At 36.2% G+C, this 22,413-nt stretch overlaps 3 protein-coding genes across 3 annotated transcripts; 1 reads left to right on the top strand and 2 right to left on the bottom strand.

Moving 5' to 3' along the window:
* The first annotated feature begins 1,722 nt into the window (after positions 1 to 1,722).
* LOC116112430 lies at positions 1,723 to 3,252 on the top strand. Its single transcript, XM_031398573.1, has 2 exons — positions 1,723 to 2,192; positions 2,289 to 3,252. Exons 1-2 carry the CDS (start codon positions 1,961 to 1,963, stop codon positions 3,077 to 3,079), a joined length of 1,023 nt encoding a protein of 340 aa, XP_031254433.1. The 5' UTR covers positions 1,723 to 1,960; the 3' UTR covers positions 3,080 to 3,252.
* A 571-nt stretch (positions 3,253 to 3,823) lies between these two features.
* Positions 3,824 to 6,956, bottom strand: LOC116112425 (receptor-like protein kinase THESEUS 1). Its single transcript, XM_031398567.1, has 2 exons — positions 6,779 to 6,956; positions 3,824 to 6,610 (listed from the first exon to the last, which is right to left on the bottom strand). Exon 2 carries the CDS (start codon positions 6,574 to 6,576, stop codon positions 4,039 to 4,041), a length of 2,538 nt encoding a protein of 845 aa, XP_031254427.1. The 5' UTR covers positions 6,577 to 6,610; positions 6,779 to 6,956; the 3' UTR covers positions 3,824 to 4,038.
* Positions 6,957 to 16,573: 9,617 nt separating this feature from the next.
* LOC116112434 (protein RALF-like 34) lies at positions 16,574 to 17,206 on the bottom strand. The gene has a single exon (XM_031398579.1). The coding sequence runs from the start codon at positions 17,031 to 17,033 to the stop codon at positions 16,632 to 16,634; it is 402 nt and encodes a 133-aa protein (XP_031254439.1). The 5' UTR covers positions 17,034 to 17,206; the 3' UTR covers positions 16,574 to 16,631.
* Between the last annotated feature and the right edge of the window lie 5,207 nt (positions 17,207 to 22,413).

Genomic DNA, 22,413 nt, shown 5'->3' with positions numbered 1-22,413 from the left:
ACAAAGCAGGAGGATCGAGGCTTTTAGACTTATGAGTAGCATTTACATTTAAAGAAAATCTAGGAAGCACCATTCAACAGATAACTGTCTAGGCACTTAATAAAGGCTAATGCAGAAGCAGTTATCTTTGATGGCTTGGTAATTTCTTCTACTTGATAATCCTATTTTTAATCACGTTTTTACATTGACTTTTAATAAGATTTACGTTACTTTTCGTTCATTTTGGTTTGACTATGGTATTTAATAAGATAACTATGCTTTGTAGGTTTAAATGTCAGTTTTGAGCGTAAGTAACATAACTTGAGCTCTAAAACTTAGAATGATCTCAATTTGGAAACTACGAAAAGCTAAGAAGAATTGAGGGTTCGGAAATTCACTCTTGGAAGCGGCTACTTGGGAGAGCAAGTCAAGCAACACAAAGAGAGAGAAGAATTTCGTTTCTTGTTTGCTTTTCAGAATGTTTTCTGATTCTATTATGTTTGTTAACTTCTATAGCATGAACTAAATTATTTTACTAGGACTACGATGTAGCCTATGTTATGAAGATACGATTTATGTTATTTGAATAATTCCATGTACTATTTTCATGACTGAGTGTTTATTACTATGTTTAATATCTTTGAATGATTGATCCCCATTCAATTAAAGTGTTGTTGATGATGAGACTGAAAAGTGACTTGTGATGTTCGGAAAGCTTACGTGTACTTCAACTAATCGTTCGAGATTTTGAAACTATCGATTAATTAAGAACTCCAGTGATTATCCTTATTAACAACCGAGGAAGGACTCTAATATTTAGATGTAGTTGCAGTAAACCTATGTATTTCCCTAGAATGCATCTTGCAATTCTCTTATGATATTTCACTTATTCAATCAACCTTCACTACCTTTGTCTCAAATCTTTCTCAATTAGTTTCTTCCATTTCTCCATTATCTTTTTTCTTCAACTCTCATACTTATGGGGCCGCTTCATCTTCAAGAGTACATATGTGATTATTTGACAACCCAATAATGAAATAACATCCTAAGGTTCATGATTGATCGTCTTAATACACTAAACAATAAGATTTAATTCAAACTGGGTTCAACCTTGCAAATAAGTACTGACAAAAATTTATATAAACAATGTCTTTATCTCAATATATATTGTATGAAGATCCTGTTTTCACAGCTTCGATTTAAAATATTTGTTGTAAAATATGAGATTTGTTAGAGTGGAGTAATGAACAATGTCTTATATTCATATATGCAGATGAATAATTGTATCACCATTATTTCTCTAATGAGTAAACCATGTTGCAGAAACTTACAATCTTTATAATCAAAATGCTGAGACAGAACAGCAATTTAGAAAATGGCTGGTTGTTTCTTTGCAAATAATAATGAACGGATATTGAAACTGCAGAACAAGTTGAAGAATGATTATATTCACAACAAAGAACCGTGATATTAGGGTGCAACAGGAAACAACACAATATGTGCATAAGTTTTGCAGAGCTGGAAACCGTGTTTTTATCACATGGACTAAGCATTTTTTGTGGCACTGAATATTATGCCCCTACATGTGCTTGTAGATGGCTTATTGCCTTCACTTTCTCAATAAAAGAAACCAGTCTCGCATATTGTAGCCCCAGAAAACGTTGAACGTTGTAAAGTCTTGTTATACGCGTTGAATCTAAGTAGCTATAAGCAAGACTCTTCGCGGAGATAAACAATCTGCCTTCTTATGGGCCTAAAGGCAACATGTCAACTTGCCAATTTCGAATCAGAACTACAAGCTCCAAAGCATTGACCAAGATTAACTATCTGGCAAAAGAATTTAAGTAACCAACAAATTTCCAGATTCTTTAAGAATAAATAATCCCACTTGTTGACTTTTATAAAATGAGCAATTAAGAAAGTTAGTACTTGTGCAGTTGAGTTTTAACATCTAATTGGTTGGTCTTTGATATCTTCAAGCATGAAGGTCTCAAGCAGCAATAGTTTCTTGATCATTCTTTTAATTGCAGTTTCCGTTGCGGTAGGAATCAATGCAGCACCACAGAGTTTGACCTGTAGCACGAGAAAAAGCCCGTGCTTTCTTAAGAAGATTACTTGCCCATACGAATGCCCAACGACAACACCAAGTGATCCTAAGGCGAAAGTTTGCTATATCAATTGTAATTCTCCCATATGCAAGGCTGAGTGCAGAAGTAAGATCATTAGTATTCCAACTATTATGTTCTTCGCAAATAATTATTGATGTAATGAGCTTTAAAACTAACCACTTAATGCTTTGGTAATTGCAGATCGTAAACCAAACTGCAATAGCCCTGGAGCAGCCTGCTTGGACCCCCGCTTCATTGGTGGAGACGGAATTGTGTTCTATTTCCATGGAAAGAGAGATGAGCATTTCAGCTTAGTATCCGATTTTAACCTTCAAATCAATGCTCGTTTCACTGGCCTCAGGCCAGCAGGCAGAAGTAGGGACTATACTTGGATTCAAGCCCTTGGTTTCCTCTTTGATTCCCACACCTTCTCTCTCGAGGCTACTCAAGCAGCCACATGGAATGATGACGTTGACCATCTGATATTCACTTACAATGGAAAAGAATTTGTCATACTTGAAGGCCATCTCTCTTCTTGGGAATCTCAAGAAGGCAACCTGAGAGTTGAGAGAACTTCAAACAAGAACAGCGTCTTGATCACTCTCCCGGAAGTTGCTGAAATTTCAGTTAATGTGGTACCTGTGACAAAGGAAGATGATAGAATTCATAACTACCAGATACCTTCTGATAATTGTTTTGCTCACTTGGAGATACAATTCAGATTCAGTGGCCTATCCTCAAAAGTTGAAGGAGTACTTGGCAGGACTTACCGGCCAGATTTCCAGAATCCTGCAAAGCCAGGAGTGGCAATGCCGGTTGCGGGAGGTGAAGACAAGTACAGAACTTCATCACTTCTCTCTTCAAATTGTAATTCTTGCCTCTTCAACCCAGCTGGAGCTTTTGACCAAAAGAATGCATTGCTGATGGATTACAGCACACTGGATTGTACTGGTAGTGCCACCAGTGGAAATGGAATAGTTTGCAGGAAATGAGAATGAGAACTGTAAAATGCTTACAGAACAATTCAATCTACTGTTCCTAAAAAATATTTGAAGATTGGCCAATAGAAACGAAATGGACTTTGCTCTGTTATGAATAATAGTATTTTGTTGTTCAACTTTCGTTAACTTTTATATCTGTAATTGAAATTTTCATTGCTTAAACGTAAGACTTATATTACTGCTTCCAAATCCGACACATGATAGAAACATCTTTCTAATCAAAATCTCATGTATTTTTATATACTTTTGTACTTAAAAACTTCTCAAAAGAGCTTGGTCAAAACACTGTAATATAATTGACAAAAAGTGTTAGTTTTTAGTATCTGTAACATTCTGATTTCTGAAGCCAAGAATTTCTCTTTGGCAATCCTCTTGATGTAGATGGATGTAGTGATGTACACAAAAATGTTAAGCTGGTTCTTTCAGTATTTGCCCAGCGCGAATACTTACAAATTTTTGCATTGCAGAACTTAAAATGTAGAGGGACTATTGTCAGAAAGGCTGGCTAAAATGTCTACTCTTTGTGCTAATCAAAGAAAAATATAAAGACAATATATCTACACAAGTCAATGAAATCACAAGATAGTAAGGAATGCTTTATATTCTGTACTACTTCAGTGAATAAAAAGATAAATAAGGCAATACATTTTTCATCATCTGGTAATTGTGTAAAGAAAAAATATGGACAACTGAAATCCAGCTAAATTTTAAATCAAGACAAACAGAAAACACCTTACATGCAATATCTGATGGATTAATTGGCACCCATCATTCAACTATAATACAAACTGAATATTGTATGGGCAAAAAATTGAGGTAAAAGAACAGAGTAAATGTGATAATTAACCTTCAATTGTTCACTTGGGATATTTCAAAAAATGCTCAAGGCCATGACTCAAATTTTCATTAGGAAGGGTGGCCGAGATCACTGCTGCATGGGAGTCGTCTTCTCATCTTCCACGAGGATTTACAAGCTGTGAAAATACAGCACTTGTGGCAACATCTTCGCCATCATCATCAGCGCGAGAGTTCCCCCCATCAATCATACTTACACTGTTGTCAAATGGCTCAAGTGGTGTCAACTGAATACCAGGGATATGATTTGTGCTGTTATCTTCAGGTTCCATGAGAGCAGAAGAGGTCTCCTCGAGCTGGAAAGCATATTCAAGGTTCCACAAGACATCTCCCATTGATGGCCTGTCAACCCCGTGTTCGGCTAGGCACTTCTCAGCTGTCTCCCCAAACTTCTTAAGAGAAGCTAGATTCACCTTGCCCACGAGGTTAGGATCCATGATTTGATCCAACATACCCTTCTTTTGCCAGGTCATTGCCCATTCTGCTATATTAACCTGCTCCCTTGGCAAAACAGGATTTAAAGCTGGTCTAGTGCAAAGAACTTCCATCAAAACTACTCCAAATGAATACACATCTGATTTCTCCGTAAGCTGCTGCCTTCTGAAGTATTCAGGATCAAGATAACCAAAACTACCCTTAACAGCAGTGCTGACATGGGTCTGATCAAGAGAAGGACCTGTTTTTGAGAGGCCAAAATCAGCAACTTTCGCTACAAAATTCTCATCCAAGAGAATGTTCGTAGTCTTCACATCTCGGTGAATAATGCTTTGAGCTGCACCAGTGTGAAGATAATGAAGTCCTCTAGCAGCCCCAATGCATATTTCAAGTCGTTGCTTCCATGATAGAGGTGGTAGATCTGTTCCATACAGGTGGCTCCTTAGGGGGCCATTGGCCATATATTCATAAACAAGAATCATTTCTGAACGCTCATCACAGTAACCAATAAGAGAGACAAGGTGGCGATGGCGGAGCTTAGATAACATTTCAATTTCAGTTCGGAATTCAGCGAGACCTTGTTCGGATCTAGGATTTCCTCTTTTGACAGCAACTTTAGTCCCCTCTTCCAGTGTTCCCTTGTATACCCTGCCAAAACCTCCAACCCCAAGAAGCAGGCTCTCATCAAATTTATTGGTTGCATCTAGGATTTCTTGGATCGTGAAGAAGCGGCCAAGATTGGAGGAAGCTAAGGAAATGCAGCTCGCTGTCCCACTCTTTTGGGAAGTTGTGGACATCTTCGTCAAGGTCAGAGAGTTTCCATACAAGGGCAAAGGCAACCATGGATGCCCCTGGTGAGGAGTCTTTGATTTGCGGGCTACTAAGCAACAATAACAGACAACAACTAGCACCAATGCAGCTACAGCTCCACCAACCGAGCCAATTATAATTCGAAGTTTGTTGTTATTAGAGGGTTTCTTAGGAAGGAGACCCTCAACAGAAGAGAGCCCATCCAAACTTTTAGCTTCATTACTGATCTTCATAATCTCCAACCCGTTCATAGTTGCGTTAGTAATATCTGCTGCAATATCTGGACCAACACTAACATTCAAAGTATGGGAATCTGTGGATGAGTTGGAGACAAAGTCTTTGTAGTAGGGTACCTTCAGGCCACTGGTCAAGCTTGAGAGGTCAACACTTCCCATAGCAATATAATCGTTGATGTATAAATTAAACACTAGATTGTTCAGAGACTCACTCACGATATCACAGAAATGTACCCGAACAAAGTACCTGAAGTTTGGATCAACAGGGAAGACCCAGGTTATGTTGTAGTTCGTACCAGCAACATTTGCATCCCCCATGGCTACAGCAGTGGCATAAACCCAATTCGGAGCTGTTTCACTTGTGACAGAAGCTGGGTATTGAATGGAGGAAGGACTAACAGAAACTCTCACAGCAGAGCCGTCTACATGAAGGTATTTCTCGTCATTCTCCCAAGTTCTTCCAAGGGTATCATTTTGAGCAGAGATCCACGGACCCCCCATGTTTAACCGATAAATGGTTTCAAAGCCAAGATCAGAAAGACCACTAAAAGGGGCAGATGGATGTAGAGCCAATGCCTGGTCAGGGAAGAGTGCATCTGGGATGGAGACAACTTCAATTGCATTAACAAAGGCAACTGAATTGTTTGAGGGAACGAAGTAAAGCGTAAAGGTATCAGAAGTCACATTGATTGCATACTCCTTGAACATAGAAGAACCATTATAGTTCTTGAAAGTGAAATTGCTCAAGAGCACAAATTGGTCAGTGGCTACAGTGAATGAAGCAGAATTCAGGTTGTTTCCGGAGTTTGAAAGAGGACAGAAATAAAGCCGGACCCAATGCCGACCTTTTTGCTCAATTTCAAACTTGTAAGAAGATGTGGCTGAAAAGATTCTAGCAGATTGGTATACAGGAGATGGAACACTAGAATTGGAGCTAGCAACAACAGAATTGGCACTTTTCAACACACGAGAAGATTGTGCAGAATCAGGAAGAAAAGTTCTACCTAGATAGGTAACATTTTGTGAAGAACCACAAGAAATTAGGTAGTTATCAGCTGGACTGTATGAGGCATATGAACTTCGACATACCAACTCAAAGAGAAAAATAGCTAGAACTATAGGCACCCACTTCCCCGATTTCATCTTCACCATTGGCAATACAGCCTAGCTTCTAATATAATGAGATCTGAAAAGCACAAATTCACAAACTATATCTTCAAATCTCCAGATCTATCCAACCAATGCCAATCCAACTAACCTCTCTAAAAACTTTCAGAAACAATGTGAAAAAAAAAAACAAAAAGCACTACAACTTCTTTAAGAATAAGGATGAAAGCTTTAAGAATACACTCACCTCAGGAACAGGAAGAGAGCTAAAATGGTTAGAACGAAGTAGAAGCTGAACTGGGTAAGATAGACAGGGAAAAACCCAGTTGAAGAAACAAGACTGCCGCAATCAAAGTTGAAGAAGAAAAGCTTTTTTAGTGTAACTACATACAATAACAACCCTTTCCAGGCTGTTGATTAGGCTGTCACTACAGAGAGGAAATGAGAGGACCCCACTAGAACAATTTCATTCAAAGTCGCACTCACAATAAACATATACGTAGATACAGCCATACAGGGATAAACATGACTTCCCATTAAATCCAATCCCAGCTGTTAATTTAAGGATTTTGTTGTAGGCCTGTAGGGTCGATTCTGATATTGCATACATTGGAATATTTTAACACGAAGATGCCATGAAAGTTCTGCAACCAAGCGTTACATTGTTGTCAGTTTTTATTTATATTATCATCCTTATTCTGAATTCTGAACCTCATGTTGCTTTAAATTCTACTTAACATCCATAATTATACCATTAACATGATAATTTATAAAGTAATCCCAATTATAGTAATATTATAGCTGTGTCTGTGGTTCAGAAATATTAATGTATTTATGAAAATAGTAAAAATAAATATTGAAATATAAATGCATGAATAAATGCTAGAGAAGTGAGCTGGGAAATCTGGACCAACTATGAATTGGGACCCGCTTTTACGCGGCTTTTTCATTGAGAAGAAGCAGAGTTGACGGTGTGAAGTAAACGGTGTTACAGCTCATAACGACCGATTGGGACGGTGGTCGGATCGCGTGACTGTGTTTGTCGTTTGTGGCGTTTCAGGATGTCGTTTTTGACGTTGACGTTGATAGTTTTATGAAAATCTGATATTTTAAATCCTGTCTCTTTATTTAGTTTCATTAAAAGCAAAATAATTTTAAATACATTTTATTATGGTAAGAACTAAGAACCATCTTCCTAGTAATTTTAATTAAATTACTTCAAAATCTACATTTAAATAATTCAAACTAAAAATACTATTCATTTATAGATGAGTTTTTCCTTAAAACAGTTAAATTAATCGAGATGAGTGTTTGAATTTCACCCAAATACTTATAATGTTACATGCATTTGCGTAAACAGACACCGTACATTTATTTAATTTAAAAATTATGTCGTCAAAATATTAGATATGCATATGAATTAGAAACTGTAAAGATCATAAACATAAAGTACCTTCCTTTAATTAAAGTTTCGAATAAGTAATTAAAGATATAGATTTTAACTTTTAAATTATTTTTTAAGTAATATACCAAACATTAACATGTTTAAAGTGAAAACTTTTTTTAAAAAATATTTTTTGTTTTTGAAAGAAATATTTATTTAAAAATAAAAAGACCATTTAGAATAATAATTGTAAAGCATAGCATCAAATGGAAAGTACGTAATCATAACGACGTTAACAGATCTTTATCAAAAAAAAAAAAAAAAAATAGTGACATAATTATGGATAAAAAGGAACCTCGAGAAAGAATCTAGACAGTAAAAGAAAAGACCGTTATAACTGACGTCAATATGTGTGAGAGACAGTGAGTAATTTAAACCATTTTTTTAAAGAACCGCCGCACATGGCCACGAACACAGACGTCCCCATCAGTTTCCAGTTCTATTAATTGTTAATTCATATATATGATGGAGATTAAGCTGGAGGGATCCTATTCATATTAATCGGTCACTCAATGAGGGAAAAGCGAGACATGATTTTTCACAAGGGCCAATTATTCGTGCCATTTGTCAATTATCATATTAAAAATTTGGAATTTTCTTGTTATTATTGTATGGTGATGAGCAATTTTGAGAAAGAGTGGGTGAGGGATTTGCATGTGTTAGGTTGGTTACGTGTATTAATTTATTATTTAATTTTGTCAAAAGATTAGAAGACACCGCTAATCACGTTTGGGTCCGTGGATACAGCCGAGCGGCGGTGTCGTGAGCAACATCAGTCAACTAATTAACTTGTCTGCCTACGAATGACTCAACTCATCTAAAGCTGTTGCTAGTGGAACATACGTGTGATCTTTACTTTTAATTTCTTTTCTTTTTTCTTTTTTTTTTAAAAGAATTTCACCATATATTTGCCACCATAAATTAATATTTCCCCTCATAAAAACTTGTTAAAGTCTGAAAATTGAAAAATAAAAAAAGACCTTTCTTCTGATTTCCTGAGCTTTTTGTTATGTCAAAGTTTGTTATTATTATAAATAAGGGCCTACATTCGCTGATGTCATCTCCGTCAATCAGGATTTAGCATATTTCTGTATCAATCAAAATTCAACACGCACCCAAAGATAATAAGAATATTAATTGTCAAAACCCAAACAACCTCAAGAATAATCATGAGTGAATTTGGTTCGCACATCTGTCCAAGCCCTATTTAATTAAGAATATACTTGGAATGGGAATGCAGGAAGAATCAACACGACATTAGACCACTTGCAAAAACCACTCTTTATCTTGAGCAAAACGGGTATAAAAAGGTAGTTCCCCCTCAAAAAATAGATGTTAGATACACACAAATTATACAAAACAAATAACAAACACACTATTAGAAAGAGACCAGGGGTGGATGCTACGCTAGTTCAAATTTTTCTAAAAAAACATAACTATTTGCAATTTCTGGATTTTGGCCCACTTTAACAGAAATGTTAATGAACAAAATATTAATGTGTAATTAGTTTTTATTTTGGCAGACCCTAACAGAAATTTCTAGATCTGCCCCTAAAAGAGACTATCTTAACATTTTGTGCACAAACACTTGTAATTGCAAATCGCGACCTTTGTAAACTTGTGTAACAATTAGAAAATAACACTCATATAAACAACCACAGCAGACGTAGGAATCGCTTTTAAGCATNTTTTTTTTTTTTTTAATCATGGAAGGTGTTTGGGTCAATTTACGCATATTTCAACTAATCCTCCAGAATTCCTAAATTATCGTTAGGTAAAAACTCCAATAACCACCTTTATTAATATTTGAGAAAACTCAAACTCAAGAATTTATAAAAAAAAATTTTTTACTCTTTTACTATAAAGTTACCATAGTTAATCTACTAACTCTTAATGACTACGTTATTATGGTTAGAATTTTCGATAAAGATTTATTTACATTTAGGTGTAAGTTGCACCCAAAAAATCTGGTGATTTGCCGTCATAGCGTCAAATTCCCAAGGAAAAGAAAGGTGAAAAGTTGGGATTTTGTCGGTTCTTATCAATAACACCCTTTGGAGAAGCGGACGTTTCGGTTCGGCTTGTGAATATTATTAGTCAATTCATGTAAAATGTGAACTTGACCGTCCAGGTCCATATCATGTTTATTAAATATAGGAATTCAAATCCAACTGATTAGCAAATAGCAAGTAGCGGCCACCAAAGTCAAAAACAAAACACACCATGCAATGCACCAAATGCGGCCACTGGTGCATCAACGGTCAATTTGCAACTATATTTGCACGCAGCCATTTGTTTATGGGTCCCAACACACGGGGCTATGGCTCATGTGAGCGCTTCAAATTCTAATTCATCAAGTGCTTGACCCACTAGCCAGCCATGTTTGATTTGACCCTTTGTGAACCATTCTTCCGTTAAATATTTAATGTTGCTTAGCAAGGCTTGCTTGGTTGTTTTCTCTTGCAATTTTATAAGGTGGGGGGTTTTGGTTAAGATTTGATAAGATTGCAGAAATGGGGCCAGAGGCCGATTCGGGTTCATCTAATAGATTTGATCCAACCATCATGGGGCATCGGTGCTTGTTCGGTGAGATTTTTTTATATATTGAAGAAAGAATCAAAATGACTATCTAAATTGTTGTAGGGCAGCTGTTTATGGCTAAACTTCAACCCAAAGATAAACTCCAAAAGACCGTTCAGAGTAGCGAAAGAACAAGGTAATTTCACTTTTGGGCACGTTTAGAAGGTTCAGAAATGTTGACAATACGAATTTTGTCAAGTTTCAACGCTCGCTCAAGTAAATATAATGTTAATGGGAGTTGACCAAAAATACAAGAGAGTTTCCAGGAAGCAAAATTGGGTATGGATGAAATTTGGGTCAAATGGTTTTTTGTTTACTGTTTTTCCCATTCTGGATGCATATCAATGTTTTCTGACTCACCGTCAATTTTGATAGTGTCCACGAGTTTACGATTAGGCGTTTATGGGCGTAAGCGCTGATGTATTATTTTGTGACACTAGCAATTCCACTTTCACATTTCACATCATTTTTTGTCAACTCACCATTTGTTTGATTATTTTACAAAATATTATTTCAAATCTAATATCAACCATGATTTATAATGAACTCTCTATTATTATTACCTCCTAACTTTAATCTCTTATTTAACACGAAAGCTATTTCAATTGGAAAATTTTTACGAAAGCTATTTCAATTGGAAAATTTTTAAAAAAATTATGAATTATGATTTTCATAGAATATTTTATTTTATTTTATTTTTGTAATTAGGGTGTCTGCACCAACTTACATGCACCTTAATTAATCATCAGAGTCCGTTAAACATCTTACAAATCCAAATAACGAAAATTTGATTTTGGTTCATACAGATTTCATCTCTTTCACAATTTATATTCAGACAGTTTTTTGTTACAATTGAAGGCAATTGCAAGTGTGACCTATAGTTAAAATGCACTATTTATGCAAATTAGTTACATATATGTTTGTTAGAAGTTAGTTACAGGAGAAATTGTCAATGTTCGGCATTCTACTTTCCAACTAACACAGTTAGTTAAGACTGGGACAAAATTTGTACTAAAAAGATCGACCATCCGTTACAGACGATTAACAATACTTAACCACTACTAATTAAAGCAATTGCTTCACCAATGAATTATTATCGGATTAAAGCAATTCATTCTACTTTAAGAATCGCAAGCTGTGTCCAAACGCCCGGATTGAGTGAGCCCATCCTATTGGACTGAAGCCCGCCCAAGTTGTCACCTAAATCAATTTGTATCACAAATTAAGCCCAATCCAACCCGTACATCTAGTCGTTCTAAAGAATAACCGGAACTTTTTTTTTTTTGGTAATTGGGTGTCCGAGCAAGTTTGCACGCATCTTAACTAATTATCGAAGCTCATTGAACATCATACAAAGTCAATGAGTCAGGTAAATCACAAATTTGGTAGGCCCCAAGGTGGTAAGCCACAAGTTTGCGCACGGATTGAGTCAGCCCATCCTATTGGACTGAAGCCCACCCAAGTTGTCATCTAAATCAATATTTATCACAAATTAAGCCCAACCCACCCCTACATCTAGTCGTTCTAAAGAATAATCGGAACTTTTTTTTTTTTTTTTGGGTAATTGGAGCGTCTGAGCTAGTTTGCGTGCACCTTAACTAATCATCGGAGCTCATTGAATAGCATACAAACCCAATTAGTAAGGTAAGTCATAAATTTGGTAGACCCCAAAGTGGTTTAAACCGAGAAAAATCAATGAAGAGAGTAAACCTTTGTGATCACTAGCTCAACCTCTTGGGATTGAATAAACCCAAACTACCTATTCAAATAAGTGTAAAATCATATAATAAGAATTTTTTTTTTTTTTGAAAAAACATAATAAATCTATCATATTAGAGAAGCCAAGCAGTGGACAATTATGAGAAAGTTTGGAGGAAGAGTGATGGTAAAAGTGTAAAAGATAAAATCTGTTTGTGTAATGAGATATGATGATAGCGGTTGCGACGCAAACAAGAATCAGATATTAATTTCCATGAAGAACATGGAATTAATCTTGTTGGGGAGCAAACCGTGTTTCATGAAGGGCACTGTAAATGGTGGGGAAAGGCCTTAGCGTTAGGGGCTGTATTCTCTGTACCAATGAAGTACTTTTTTCACCTTTCAAAAGGCCTTCCTATTCCTTTTTATTAATACCAATGGAGAAATGTACAAATCACATGTCAGCTATCCCTTCTATATTCAAAATATTAGAAATGTTAGTTACATATCATATCATATCCATGCTTTTTGTTAGCTATCTTTACCATGTCAGCCATATAGGCTCTTTCTGAATTGGGCTGGATTTCTTCAGTTGGGCTTCTTCTTAATTCAACCCTAGCAGACCCCTTTTGGGTCTAGACCATTCTATTCTTAGCCAATGATTACCCAAATGCCTTCTCCTTCATTAATTAAACAAATGTATTGCATCTTTCTTTGTACCCAGGTCATGTAGTTGCGAATTGCATAGAATGAGAAACTAAAATTAGCCCAGATAAGGCGATGAGATTCCTTCTGTTTCACTGACCAACGAGGAATTCTTGCTCTATAAAAGCCAGTTACCAGATTTAGCTTTTGGTAGGCAGGCTAATGCAGTGTCCCCATTACCATTTACGGATGAATAAGGATTGAACGCTTTCAAGGCTACACAATACTAAGGTAATAATCCAGAAGTGAGGTCTTCATTAGCTATTTAATAACAGAAATTTGAGCGATGTATAGAAAGAGATTTTTGATGAATCTGATGATGCCACCGTTTGTACTTGAAGCCGTTAATCGATTCGGTAGATACTCCCAAACTTTCTTAAGCATTCCTACTAGAAGTAGTACTTATGAATTAATGATACGCGTGAAATGTCACCTGCATTTCTTTTAGAGTAAACGCTGCTCCCATTCAAAGATTAGCTAAAACTGTACACCCTGGTTTCATTTATTCCAAATTCCCACCCTCAAAATAACGCGTTAGTGAGAGTTAAGTATTGACACGGTTGCTGATGGTGTTATTACTAAATTATCCTTTCATCATCTTCTTCTTCATACCAGCCACTGTCACTGCCACCACCACCTAGTTGCACGATCTTTGCCCTTTTCCCACGATCACCAATCATCTCACCGACCTCCCACCTCCAAAAGCCCTATCCTCCCTGACACCAATTGCCCGCTGGTCATCGCCCCCACCATTTAGGATTTCGCCATTTGGAAGACTTGGGGTTTGCGATTTTCGAGTTTTTGATGGCTGTTTGGATTGGATTTTGATTGTGGAAGTAATTTTGTTGTGTGTGCATCTGTGTGATTGATTACCTGTTGCCGGTGCTCCCCATCTACAACTTTTCTGCAACTTCGAAAGTTGGCACGCCAACTGTTCGGAGGAAGTCTAACAAAAAACTAAACTCACGTTCACATCCTTCAACACAAAAGCAAATCTGGACTTCAGATTCTTCAAAACAACATGAAGACCATTAAAAAACTACAAGCTTACAAATCATGATTAATGAATTAAAATCAAACAAAACACTTGTCTAACGAAAAAAACACCAAACACCCATTTGAAAAAACCCCAGAACAAACCTGAAGATAACCAAAACAATTGTCTAAAAGTCAATGGGAGAAGAAGTGACTGACTTGCGGCGGCAGAGGGAGGCGTCGGGCGGCAATTGGTGATAGGGAGCTAAGTCTTGTCGAATTTGGTGGTCAAAACCGGTGAGGAGCCTGTTGAACGGCGCAATGGGTTGGAAATCATAGGGGTTTTGGAATTACCATTTTAACCGTTAACCGTTAGATAACACGATTTTCTGTTACTTTAAGGGTTGGATATCGAAATAAATGAAACCAGGGTGGAAACATGTTATTTCGCCAATCTTTGGGTGGGAACATGTCGTTTGCTCTTTCTTTTACTTGTAGTGATTTCTAACCAACGCCCACGACGGCATGGCCGACTCAATATCTGACTTCTCATCAAGCTACTTTAATTGCCTACACGTACAAATCCTAGAGTTAGGACAGATGCCATTAATTTAAAAAATCAATGAAAAACTTTAGGGCTATGTACCCTTTACGAAATTCAAACACCTGCAACAACCTACCAACCATCTAGCCACTACAACATAGAGTAAACAACGTATTCCCATCGAGGTTTGGTGAAATCCCAAGCAGTTAGCCTCGGTTCCATTTATTCCAAATCTCTACCCTTAAATAAACGTTGTTAGTGACGGTTTAGTTATATGACAAGCTATTACGAAACTGTTATTCACCCATTCCAAACCACAGTCCATTCTAAGCCACCCATCCTAAACCGCCACCACAACATGCCAAACCACCCCCATTCCAAACCACCATCGCAATCGACCCACCTTACAATCAATCAACAAATCAAATTCACTCTAAAACACAGGTGGTGGGCAACGGCAATGGCAAGAAAAATCAGCAGCAGCAAGGAAAACAACCAAAAAAAAACCCACAACCAATCAACAAATTAAATTCACTCAAAAACACAACAAAAACGCAGCAAATCAAACTTAAAACAAAGGCTCCAATTCAACCCAAACTTAGCTGTCGCGCAAAGAGATAGGGAAGTGATGGACGACGACCGGTGACCAAACAACCGTTAGGAATGGAAGGGGTTTTCGAGAAGGGAGGCCGGTGAAGTGAATGGCGGTGACGGGAGGGATTTCTGTTGTCGGAATCGATGGGAAAATGGAAAAATCACGCAAACCCTAGATTTGTGATGGTCGGCGATTAAGGGGTTCTCTTGGATGAGGGTGAGAGGGGGGGTTTTGGTGTGCTGGTTAAGGGGAAGTGATGGGGGTCTTCGACAACGTCGAAATCAGGCGGTTGGGTGCTGCACTCATGGGAAAGGCAAAATCGCATAGTGGAGAAGAAAAAAATGGAGAAATGTAAGAGGGAGATGGATAGTCACCGCTAGATCTGGGCTTCATTATCGGAAAGGACCAGAAAATGGTCGGCAACGACGTCGACAAAGATGAGAGAAAGCGGAAGATGAAAAGGTGAAGGTGGAGGTGGAGAGAAATTTGAGATTTAAGGTTTTTTAGGGCTATTTTGTCTTTTTAATATCAAAATAAGGTAAATACTATTTTAGCCTTCCATTGTTAAAATAAAGAAAACAGAATTAATTTAAAGGTGAAAATCTAGAATAAAAGTAACTGGGGATATCTGGTTAGGATTTCACCAAACCTCAGGTAAAAACATCTCGCTTACTCCTACAACATATATAAAGGCCCTGGGGACACTTGACACCTACACTAATTAATACTCTCATAAAAGATATCTCTACAACAAAATAATTTCCGGAAAGGTAGATGGGATATTAACGAGGAACCCTACAATTACAGATTTCTTGTAATAATCATTAATTATTTAATTGAATTTAGAACTAGAATTATGATTCTATGGTACAGATTGATTTATCTATCTACATATAATTAAGTTTCCCCTCAAAAACTGATAAACATTATTTTCTGGCTGGCTTATGCCCAATGTAAGTCACAAATGTTGTGGGATTAGTTTGTGCGTGTCTCAAGAAATTAAACCCACTACTAACCCAATGTAACCCACAAATTAAATACACTACAGTAACCCACAAATGTGGTAGATAAGATAACCACAATCCACCCAAATACCTAAAGCTTTGTCGTCCACAAGGCTACTGGCTATTGGTTACTGATACACATTATTAGCAAGTAAGATTATGAAAGATTTGGTTCACCCTCGCGGAGAAAGATGGAGAAACCTGAATTGGGTTAATCAGCTTATATTATAAAGATCAGATTATCAAAAGCAACAATCAAATCAAATGCATTACAAAAATAAGCTCTGTCTGACCAATGGAAAGCATACGGATTACATTAAATAAAGTAAAGAACCGCATTAATTAATCAGCAAAAACCAGTATTAGTTTAGAACAAGTTGTTTAAGCACGTACTAATACAGCATGAAACTTTCCAAACTACACTAATACCCAGAACTCGTCCAAGTATTACTCATCAAATCTTCAACATTTTAAAGCAAAACAAACATGTGCTTATGAGTACAAACTAAATATAAAACACACACACACAATCGAACATACATTCGATCTTAATTCTCATCTCCTGCAACGAGTGATGGAAGAGCAACCTCTAGTGTAAGGGTGCGCCGGACCTCGAGCCTTGTAACAGTTGTGAGTGTAGTAAGACCTTCCAGAGCGAGGCGGACATGGAATTCGATTAGCAGCTAGAGCTCCATACGAAATGTAGTACTTCATTGTATGCCAGAACAGTGATCTACGACCAAACTCACCTTCCTCATCATCCTCTAAACTATCTTCCTCTTCATTCTCATCCAAACTCTCTTCGTACACATGAGGCATTGATAACGGCCATTCAATCGTCTCTGTCATAAGCTTCAAGTTTGCCTCATCAACCTGAGCTTGAACCTTTGGACTCAAAGAAATGTATATCATTAAACCGAAAATAAGAAGCTTGACCGGTGATGGTGAGGAAGCCATGGAAATTCTTGCAGAGTAAAAACCCAATTAAAAATAGAAGGGGGCAGGTTTTTAAGTGGGCTATGTTTGGTTTCAGAAGCATTGCCGCATTGGTACAACGAGACAGATAATCACATGATGAAGCTGGAGGTGAAGTTGATAGTGATTGGGTTACAGCTGGACTTCAGCAATGACCATTAAAGTGTGCCTCGATTATTGATCACCTCCTTTTTTTTTTGATCGGGTGTGTTAGGATATTGGGGATAATTTTGTTCTGGAATCATGGTTCGTACGATCATTGGATAATTTGTTGATTGGATAGATGTATGATATTTGTGTGTGAATTGATTAGATGAGAGTAATTTAAGGAAATAAAAGGGGGATTTGGGCGACATTTGATGCTGTTATTATTGCCGGTGGTCAGTAAATAAGACACTGTGCATGGCATTAAAGACGCGGCCGGTCGGGTACTGGGCCGCTCAATAACACATGCTAGTTTTACGCTAAAATTACTTGTTTGTGTGGAGGTTAAATTAGACTACATCACTCAAGTAAGAGCGAGACAAATTTTCAATTAATTAAAAATAATATATATTTTTTATTTAAAATTTTAAATAAAAAACATCGTAATAAATAAAAATGTGAAGACTTCAAAAGTTTTCAAGGTAGACCCTTAATCTAAATTTTTGAAAGGGAAGCGATTTGCAACCCCCACCTAATTGATCGGTAGTCTCCATTATTAAATACACTTTCCCTTTAAATGATCAGATCAATTATTTTCATCAATAAATCATGTTTTAGTTTATAATCTTATCCCAAAGTTTATTATAACAATCCCTTCTTCACCTTTTTTTTTTTTTTTTTTTTTTTTTTTTTTTTTTTTTTTTTTTTTTTTTTTTTTTTTTTTTTTTTTTTTTTTTTTTTGGGATAATCGGAGTGTTCGGATCAATTTGTGTGCACTTCAACTAATCTTCAGGGTCTATTGAATATCCTACTATTAATTCCTTTTTTCACTTTTATATAGCCTACAAATGACTTTTTTAATTAAAATTTTATTTCTATAAATATCAATGCATTCAAACATTTTATTATCCTCTCGTAATGAATAATTAGATAAAACTTTTGTCATGAATCATTTGCAATATTTCAATGAATAAAAGAAAAATCCATAGTGAATAAATATATTTAATATAATCCAGGGGTAGAGCCAGAATTTTTTTTCTTGGGGCCGATATGTAATTTTTAATGAATTAGAGGGCCAGAATAAGAAAGCTACTTTATAGGGGGCGTTTGGATCATATAATATTTTATTATAGGGGTACGGAAATAAAGATTACCTTAAAGATTACTGAGAATGTTTAAAAAATGTGTTTGGTTGGTTCTAATAAATTGTTGAATAATATGTTTAGTTGGAAAGATAAATGGGCGGGTATGTTATATAGATGACTAAATTACCCTCTTTTTTAAATACTAATATAATAATATTTTTTATTATTATTTTTTGAATCATTTCTTTTAATTCTCTACATTTAAAATTTTCTATATAAAACTTTAATTTATAGCAAAATCACTCCCACCCACCCCAAGACACTGCCGGTGGTTGACGGAATGCCGCACGATTGGCCATATATGGCCAGCCTGTGCTGGCAAAGTCGGAAATGGCCATGAATCACAAATCCATGTCTGAAAAACGACCAGATTTATAGCCATTTCACGGCTAGATCTGTGGCTATTTCACGACCACATATTTGGCCTTGAAACGACCATAGAAACGCCAGATCTAATCGTTTCAGATCTATGACCAAAAAAGGCCTTACCGATGCACGACTGGCCAGATCTCGTTAGTCGTGCACTATTACAATGACTGACGCCGACGGTCGACGATGGTGAGTCACGGCCGGCGGTAGTGAGTCACGGCCGACGGTGGTCTTGGGTGGTTGGGGGTATTTTGCTAACTTTTAAACTTTTTTGTGGTTTGGGTGTTTTAGCTATTTTCTCAAATGTATGGGGGCTAGATAATTATTATTTGGTAGACATTTGAGGGCAGTTGTGTCCGAAATGCTTTTTAATTAAGGGGAAAATGGATAGAAAAATCTACCCCGGTAATGTTTTAATAACACCCCCTAACAAGGTAATAAGATTACCCCCTACATTATCAACAGTAAACACTATAGGGCAATTTGGATCAGGGGTAAATGAGATAATGGGGGTAATCTTCGTTTATTTTGCAAGATTCCTATGTTTGGTTTGCAAGTAATAAAATATTACGGTAATCTTTTATTGCGTAATCTTTTATTGTAAATAGTGTTTACTATTGGTAACGTAGGGGGTAATCTTATTACCTTGTTAGGGGGTGTTATTCATTACCAGGGTAATATGATTTTTCTACCCATTTTGCCCTTAATTAAAAACCATTTCGAACACCCTCAAATGTCTACCAAATAACAATTACCCAGCCCCCCTACATTTGAGAAATGAGCTAAAACACTATAGTCACAAAAAAGTTTAAAAGTTAACAAAATATCCCTAACCACCCAAGACCATCGCCGACCGTGACTCACAATCGTCAACCACCGGCATCAGTCATCGTAATGGTGCACGACTAGCGAGATCTGACTAGTTGTGCGTCAGTAAGGCTTTTTCCAGCCATGGATCATAGTTCCATGGCCGAAAACGGCCAGATCTGGCGTTTCTATGGTTGTTTCACGACGTAGATCTGGCCATGAAATGGCACGGTCAAAGATCTAGCCTTTTCATGGCCAGATCTATGGCTGTGATCTTTGGCCATGAAATGGTCATAAATCTAGTCGTTTTCTGGCTATGGATTTGTGATCCATGGCCATTTTCGGCTTTACCAGCGCATGGCCGGCCATATACAGCCAGTTGTGCACCATTCCATCGACTGCCCGCAGTGGTGGCTGGCTGTCGGTAGTGGCTTAGGGTGAGAGAGGATGATTTCGCTACAAATTAAAGTTTTATATGGCTAAGGTGTTTTAGCAAAATTTGAAATGTACAGGGTTAAAAAAAAAAATCAAAAATAATAATTAGAGATGGAACAAATGGGCCGGGTTAGGCAAGTCAACCCTAACCCGACACGGGCATACCCCGTCGGGCGGTCTGGGCCTTCATAGGCCAACCTGGTGAGTTTTTTTTTTTTTTTTTTTTTTTTTTTTTTTTTTTTTTAAACCCGTCCAACCTTTCCGGGTGTGCTTGCAGTGGGCACTTGGCAGGTTGGACAAAAAAAATTAAATATATATTTTTTTTTCGCAAAAACCCATTTTACCATTAAAATATCGTCATTTTATAGTAGTTGAAGGGGTCTTTTTGGTCATTTTCTTTTCCCATTCTTTTTTTTTTAATAAATAGGGCCTAAACTCTCATATTTCCTCACTTCCCAAATTCTCTCATTCTCTCTATTGAAATCTCTCAATCTCTTTGTTGTCAATTTGCTCTCATTTTAATTTTTATTAGTTTTTGCAATTTTCAATTCATATTTCCAAATTCCAATTCTCCTTCTTTAATTCTTTAATTCTTTTATATCCATTTTTTTTTTTAAAACTATAATGGATAGATATTTCCATCCCATCAATTTCGATGATGAAGAAAATTATTCTAGTCCCCCTGAATTTACTAACATAAATGCAGTAGATTCAAACAGTCCCGCTTTCTTATTCTCAGAATCCGATACACCTCACAATATTCCCCCACTTCCTCCCCATGCTGGTACAGCTCCTAGTGGTTCTAAAAGTTGTCCTCGTCTAACTCCATCTCAAGCAGAAGCCGGTTCATCAATTACAGTCAGAACCGACGACAGACATACATCAAACGTTTGGATGCATTTTGAAAAGTTTTACGACACAGCAAATGAAGTTCAAGTGAAGAAAGCAAAATGCAAGTATTGTGGAAATATTTATAAAGTTGATGCAAGTAATTATACTAGTACTTTAAAAAGATATGCTAGTAAACATATGAATCAACATGGAAATAGAGAAACCAATCAAACTCAAATAACTAATATGAGTATTACTTGGCGTTATAATTCTGATGTATATAGGGAGCAATTAGTTTTATATATTGTTGTTGATCAACCTATTAATATGGCTAAAGATAAATATTTTGAAAGATTTATTAAAAATTCATTTTTTTAAGGATTTAAAAGTTATTCTAAAACTGCAACTAGAAATGATTTAATAAAATTGTTTGGGAAAATGAAATTAGAATCAAGAAATAAAATACATTGCCATGTTAGTGTGGCTCTAACTGCCGATATTTGGAGTGGTAGAGTTAAAAAAAATTATATTTGTGTGACTAGTCATTACTTTGATAACAAATATAAATTAAATAAATCTTTATTGGGATTTAGATTAATGGATGTGGATCATCGTGGTCAACAAATTTATAATAAAATTGTTGAAGTTTTAGAAGATTATGATATTGTTCACAAAGTGATAAGTTTAACTTTAAATAATACAAGTGATAATAGTAGAGTTATATATTTTTTTAGAAGTAATTTTATTTTTTATGACAATTTGAAGTTTTTTCACCAATGTTATGCATGTCACATATTATTAATTTAATTGTGAAAAGTGGTATGAAAAAAATTAGAAATAATATTGATAAAATTAGGGATTCTTTAGCTTGTATTGCTACTAGTAATACAAGAAATGCTGAATTTCAAGATGCTTGTATAAAATTAAATATGTCTCTTAAAACTTTTATATTAGACATGCCTGTTAGAAAGAATAGCACTTATTTAATGCTTGATTCATGTTTACCTTATGCAAATTCAATTAGTTATTTTGTAGCAAATAATAAGGTTGGTAGACAGTGATTGACATATAGCTCAAAAATTTCATTCTTTTCTTAAAATTTTTTATCAATCCACTTTACAACTTTCTAGTGTGTATTATCATACTAATCCGTTGGTAATACATACAATTTTAAAAATTTCAGATTTATTTAAGAAAAATAGGAACAATGAAATTTTAACAGGACCAATAAAGGCAATGGAATTAAAATGGAAACTCATTCCTTTTCTTTTTTGTTTAGCTACCATATTTGATCTTAGAATTCAATTAGCGGGTTTAGAAAATGGTTTAAACACGTTAAGTGAAAATTTACGAGATGAAGGATATTTTAATCAACTAAGAGAGATAAGACAGCATTTTGCAAAGGTATATTTGCAATATGAAAGCAGGTATGAGAACCAGCGAAGAGGCAAAATACCCAAGGAAGTGGCATCAAGAAACACAAATGAAGACTTTGACTCCTAAAGTGCACTTAATAGGCCGAAGCGTACCCAAACTCGAAGCATAACCTCCTCTTCAGAAGCATCAACAATGAATATACAGTCCTCCATCTAGCTACAGTGAGCTTCACTAATATTTAGGAACCCCTGACG

Source organism: Pistacia vera, unplaced genomic scaffold (genome assembly GCF_008641045.1).
Source record: "Pistacia vera cultivar Batoury unplaced genomic scaffold, PisVer_v2 Contig661, whole genome shotgun sequence".
In the NCBI taxonomy this organism is placed as follows: domain Eukaryota; kingdom Viridiplantae; phylum Streptophyta; class Magnoliopsida; order Sapindales; family Anacardiaceae; genus Pistacia; species Pistacia vera.
Note: the sequence above shows the minus strand (reverse complement) of the source record. Positions and strands in the feature narration are given on the sequence as shown.

Excerpts from the sequence above, each read along its gene's own strand:
- LOC116112425 (XM_031398567.1), bottom strand. The coding sequence starts at position 6,576 with ATGGTGAAGATGAAATCGGGGAAGTGGGTGCCTATAGTTCTAGCTATT.
- LOC116112430 (XM_031398573.1), top strand. The coding sequence starts at position 1,961 with ATGAAGGTCTCAAGCAGCAATAGTTTCTTGATCATTCTTTTAATTGCA. Across the intron at positions 2,193-2,288 it reads ATGCAAGGCTGAGTGCAGAA|ATCGTAAACCAAACTGCAAT; the intron begins GTAAGATCATTA and ends TGGTAATTGCAG.
- LOC116112434 (XM_031398579.1), bottom strand. The coding sequence starts at position 17,033 with ATGGCTTCCTCACCATCACCGGTCAAGCTTCTTATTTTCGGTTTAATG.